The following is a 6,000-nucleotide window of genomic DNA, read 5'->3' as shown; positions in this document are numbered from 1 at the left end:
GAGAAGCCTGTACTAAACTGCCTGCCAGCATTACTTCTGCCAACTGAGCCAGCCCTTATAGATGAATTCCTGCAATTATATTTCAACCAAAAGGACTGACACTTTTTCTGTCCAGTTGGAGCCTTGCAGTTATATCCTTATTAGTATCTCCATTAACCAATCAGAGCAGCTCCTCAAAACAATCAGGAAGGAGAGTGCTTTTTGGACCCAACTGGGAGGATTTGGAGTCCTCATTTATGTGAGAACAGAGCAATCAGGGACCTGAGGCGGAGACTTCTTTCTCTATAAGTCAGCTTTCCTCTGGCTGAGAAAGCCCACTTTCCTTTTCTGTTGAAACCTGTAGGTTGTAAGTCCCTGGCTGGAGCTGACACATGGAAGGCTCGCTCACTAGGGCAGGTCGCAGCAGGATGAGGTGGAGCTGACCAGTTTGAGCCAGCCGAGAGCACAGCTGTGTAGCCAAAGAGAAGCCTTGCACCAGGGCAGTCTCCTCAGGGCCAATCTCATAGCAGTGCTAATCCATAATTGGGCTGTAACACCATTGAGCTGCTCCACAGCCATGCTGCTTGACAGCTGTGCTGTATCATGATTGAGATGTTTGCACTGAATCAAGTTCTCTTCCTCACCACACACCAAATTGGCTGATATTGAGTTGGCGCCAACCACCATGGGCCAAAGGGTTGCCTAGGGGAATGGGTTAGTTGGAAAGACAACTTTCGGCAGGCTCTGAATCATTTACAAGACTGGTGTAGTAAACTGGCTCTATAGGACAGGAGTGGTTTCATCCTCTGGACCTTCCTTAATGAGCCATCTGCATCCAGGTGGGCCAGGGGCCAAAAAACGCCAACAAAGCCTTTGGCTCCTTTAAGAGGCAATGCTTCCCTATAGCCGGCTGAGGGAGTGATTGGCTGAAGCTGCCTATCCTGGCGGGACTCTGTTGCTAGGGCACAGGCGCGGGGGTCCAAGGGGACTGCAGCGGCTGCGCAGAGGAGCGAAGTGCTTGCTGGGGCTTGGGCCGTGAAACTACGCCGGGGGCTTTGGAGAGCGCCACGCAAGTCAGAGCTGTTCCCAGCCGGGTGGCGCCCTTGCCCTTGGGGCTTGCTGGGTGGGCGCTTCCGGCTCGTGGACCGGGGCCCCAGCGACTTCACGCACCATGGGCCAGTGTGGCATTACCTCCTCAAAGACTGTGCTGGTGTTTCTTAACCTCATCTTTTGGGTGAGTGGAGCCGGTGGGCGGGAAAGGGTGAGGGGCAATGGTTCCTACAGAGGGGTGGGGGAGCCCCTCTTGGGCCCGGATGGAGGCCGGACGTGGAGGGCGATTAGGGGAAGCCTTCCAGGGCTTCGGGCGGCCATGGCTTGCGGGCCTCAGTGCTTGTCTGGCTGGGGGGGGGCGGGGGGGGGGGGTTTGCACGCAGACGGCTGGGCCGAGACCCCGGTTCTCTCCCTGGAGCAGCCTATAGGACCGAAAGCTTTCACAGCAGATTCATTCGAGACCTCGGGCTTGAAACAGGATATTCCCCGAAGGGTCAGGCTCCGCTTTCTTTGTCGTCCAGAAGCCGTGGCAGCTCTGCTGCCCATCGCGAGATATTCAGACAAACGGTGCACATATGCGGGGACCTGCTGACTCAGGGGAAGGATTTTTTGACTTAGAGCTCTGTGTGAATGAAGAATTGGTTGGTTGGTTACCACCACGAAAACTGAAAGGCTTCAACTTGATAAGTGAAATAATCCTTTGGCCAAGAAAAACAAACTGTTTTGGTCATGGGGGTGGGGAGCCTGAAATTAAAAGTCTTGGTAAATACATTTAGGATGTCACAAGATATCAAAAACAGTGAGTTTACTTTCGATAACAGGTGGCTTAGGATTTTTTTTTTTACACATCCCCAAAGAAAGGGGTGTTTATAACCACTTCATTTTAGTTCAGGTCCTTATCTCACCAGGGACTTCTGTAATAACCTCTGTGGATACTACCAGCATCACTAGCCTCTAGACCATCTGGACCTTGCAACCCCAGCAGCCCGCCCCCACCAGATTTCAGCAGTAAAGTAAGGTTCAACCTCCTCCTGGTATCGCAGCTGCTGACCTCAGTCACCTTTCCTCATGACTGGCCATATTCTTAAACACTGGCTGCCCTGCAAAGACTTCTCTTACCACGGTCCCCGGGACACTCCTGGACATTCCCACTTCCCATACTTTTCTATGTCCCCATTCAACTTCTTCCCACACACATACCTAATTTGGAAAAAAATCCTTCTTAGAATCCCCATCTCCCTACCCCTCTCAGAAAAAAAGTATGAAACTTTTTGTATCCCCACTGCTGTAGCGTAAAAGGAGAATTATACATAATAATACACAGACGTATAGCTATAGAAGTCTTTTAGGGTGTTTATGCTGTGATAGAAAGAGTCCCGATTAATACTACCTGTTGAAAATCTCCTATGTGACATTGGGGTTTTCATGATTTCTTCTTTCCAATTAGTGTTTCTCATACTTTGGTTTGAGTTACAGCCTTTTTAAAAGGTATTTTCAGGGATCCTCAAATGATAAACACTCTGTTACTGAGATCATTAGGCAGAGATTTGGCTTTGTACATTTAGTTTCTTGTGATTTTTATGGGCATAACTATTTGATTTTGAAGAATAATCCATTAGATGAATGCTAGGCTATTTAAGCTTAGGGACTGGAATTGTTAATGTAATAAAATACTGGAAATACAGGAATCATTTTCTTTAAATAAATACTTAAATTAAAAAAATTTATTTGTTGTTCAAGTACAGTTTTCTGTCTTTTACTCCCTATCCCAGCCCACCTCCCCCAGTGCTCTCCACCTCCCTCCCATTTCTACACTCCCTTAGTTTTTGTCCATGTGTCCTTTATACTAGTTCCTGTAAATTCTTCCCCTGAAATTTCCTCCCCTCTCCCCTCTGGTCACTGTCAGCCTATTCTCTATTTGTGTCTTAGGTTACATTTTGCTCACTTGTTTGTTTTGTTGTTTATGTTCCTGTTAAAGATGAGATCATATAGTATTTGTCTTTCACCGCTTCTTATTTCACTCAGCATAATGCTTTTCAGTTCCATCCATGCTGTTGCAAAGGGTCGGAGCTCCTGCTTTCTTTCTGCTGCATAGAATTCCATTGTGTAAATGTACCATAGTTTTTTGATCCACTCATTTACTGATGGGCACCTAGGTTGCTTCCAGCTCTTGGCTATTGTAAATTGTGCTGCTATGAACATTGGGGTGCATAGGTTCTTTTTTGGATTGGTGTTTCAGGGTTCTTAGGATATAATCCTAGCACTGGAATTGCTGGGTAAAAAGGCAGATCTATTTTCAGTTTTCTTAGAAAATTCCATACTGTTTTCCATAGTGGTTGTACCAGTCTGCAGTCCCACCAACAGTGAACTAGGGTCCCCTTTTCTCCACAACCTCTCCAACACTTGTTGTTTGTTGCTTTCTTTATGATGGCCATTCTGACCGGTGTAAAGTAGTATCTCACTGTGGTTTTAATTTGCATCTCTCTGATAGCTAGAGATACTGAGCATCTTTTCATGTGACTGGATCCTCTGTATGTCCTCCTTGGAGAAATGTCTGTTCAAGTCCTTCACCCACTTTTTAATTGGGTTGCTTGTCTTCTTACAGTGGAGTCATGTAAGTTCTTTGTATATTTGGGAGATGAAACCCTCGTCTGAGGTATCGTTGGCAAATATGTTTTCCCATACAGTTGGTTCTCTTTTTATTTTAATATTGTTTTCTTTAGCTGTGCAGAACCTTTTAATTTTGATGAGATCCCATTTGTTTATTCTTTCCTTTATGTCCCTTGCTCTAGGGGACATATCAGTAAAAATGTTGCTGCGTGAAATATCTGAGACTTTCCTGCCAATGTTCTCCTGCAGGATAAATACTTAAATTTTTATTTATCCTTAATTATCAGTTAATTATTGATTGGTCATGAATCTTTGGAACTTGTGTTAGCATATGTGCTATTAGTACTTTCTTCAGTGGAAAAAGGTTATGTTGAAATTCAGTTGTTTTTCATAATGAGTTTTTGCCAGACTAAAGTGACACTGTCGAGTAAAAATACCCTTCATCTAGGTTAGCAAGGATAGTGAGGCTTTGTGAGCTGTGATAAGGAAGTAGACGTGCATGGGGAAAGAAGTGGGATAGAGCAGATTAGTGCAGCCTAACTTTTGAGGAAACAGTATTATTAGATATGTCTCCCATGATATGATTAGTTTAGGGACAAACTATGGGACTCTGGTGATGATGGTAATGATAACTTAACATTTGCATGCTTATTATACCTAGGATCATGCTAAACACTTCATGTGGAGCACCCTCACATCAATTTCATCTGGCAGGAAATAGTATTACACTTATTTTACAGATTAGGACATGAAGGGTCACTGAGTTAAAAGTAACATTTTCAGGGTGTGGCAGAGCCTGCGTTCAAGCTCAGGTTGCCCTGTACTGCAGAGCCTGTGGTGTTAGAGCGAAGTGGGATTTCAAAAGACTTGGAAAGAAAAAGGATCTCATTAGTCTGTATTAGAGTTACTTTCTCTAAAACATACTGATTTTAACCTTGTTTAGAGTCCATACCAGTATTTAAAATACACTATTTAACTTGTCAGTTTAAAAAATTAGGCCATTATAAGGAAACACATAAAACAGATGTGTTAACTGGTTCTCCCTGGGAATTTGTGATGCGTTCTTCAGTGCTAATAAGTATATCCTTATATAGTGGCCCCTTCCTTCTTTTGAGGCATTCGTGAATAAGTGGAAGAAAAAACATTCCCTACATAGGACATATTAAAAGTTTATCTAGGTTCTCTCGAGCAACTTAACTGTTGTACTGGCTCTTCATGGTCAGATGCTAATGGCTGATTGTGGATAAGTATTAAAGCTTAATTACTTTGGCAAGCTCTTTAAACCTTTTAATATCTTGATATCTTGGTTCAGTTGGCACTTTGTTCAGTGAGCTGTGATGTGGAAATAGCATGTACCTGACATATATAGGTACCACATTAAATGATATGTCAGCCAAAATTGTTAACATTGACTTGGCCTAGATTATTTTGGACAGTGCAGTCTAAGACAGTTACTGCGGAGGGACACACACTAAATGGGGAAATAACCATTCCTAAAATCCTGAAGGTTGTCTAATGAAAATAGAGTTCCTCATTATATTCCAGAATATTGGGGCTGTGGCTTGAAAGATACTTTTGAATAACTAAAAGGATGTACAACGTAGATCTCTTTGTTCATACGGAGTAGCATAGCTGTAAATGTAAGTACATTAGTGCTAGACCCATGATGGTTTACGGAGGATGATTAGTAGTGTTTGAAGCACATGACTAAATATTGAATGCTGTTGGAAGTCATTAACTGCACCTTTGTACGAAGGTCAGAGAAGATTCTTTCTTGGGTTGGTCTGTTGAGCTGACCTAGGAGGTCTCATCTAAATCAAGTTTAAATCAGCACTTTTACATTTATAGGTTTTAATTTTGGTAAAGTTATTTGAGTATTTAATCATGCTCCATGTTATACAAATTACCTTTACTTTTCCTACCCTATGAGAAAAACCAATGGGCTACTATTAATTTTGCTCGTAAGTGTCTGAGGTATTGTAGAGACTGCAACAGAAAGCTTTGTCCATGCTTGTAGAATTTATACTCTGGCCCATTTTTTATGCTGTTGTTTTTCATCTGTATGACAGGTGATAACACTAAAACAGCTATGGAATAGGAAGTACCACAAGAAGGTCAGAAACAGCTTCAGAATGCAGCACCTTCACTGATCATCATTCACTCTTATGAAATACCCTATACATACAAATAGTGTGTAGAAGCTATATATAACCTTTAAAATTTATCTTATTGCCCTGGCTGGTGTAGCTCAGTGGATTGAGCGCGGGCCTGCAAACCAGACAATCGCGGTTCGATTCCCAGTCAGGGCACATGCCAGGGTTGCAGGCAGGTTCCCAGCAGGGGACACACGAAAGGCAACCA

At 43.3% G+C, this 6,000-nt stretch overlaps 1 protein-coding gene across 1 annotated transcript in view; it reads left to right on the top strand.

Moving 5' to 3' along the window:
- Window positions 1-922: 922 nt before the first annotated feature.
- TSPAN3 (tetraspanin 3) overlaps window positions 923-6,000 on the top strand; it is a 79,353-nt gene continuing 74,275 nt past the window's right edge. Inside the window, exon 1 of the mRNA XM_037131229.2 lies at window positions 923-1,213. Within this exon, the coding sequence (XP_036987124.1) occupies window positions 1,151-1,213 (63 nt within the window). The 5' untranslated portion in view covers window positions 923-1,150. The remainder of the gene's footprint in view (window positions 1,214-6,000) is intronic.

This window comes from Artibeus jamaicensis, unplaced genomic scaffold, assembly GCF_021234435.1.
Source record: "Artibeus jamaicensis isolate MK-2021 breed Jamaican fruit bat unplaced genomic scaffold, CSHL_Jam_final scaffold_286, whole genome shotgun sequence".
NCBI lineage: Eukaryota > Metazoa > Chordata > Mammalia > Chiroptera > Phyllostomidae > Artibeus > Artibeus jamaicensis.
This window is presented reverse-complemented; position numbering and strand designations above follow the sequence as displayed.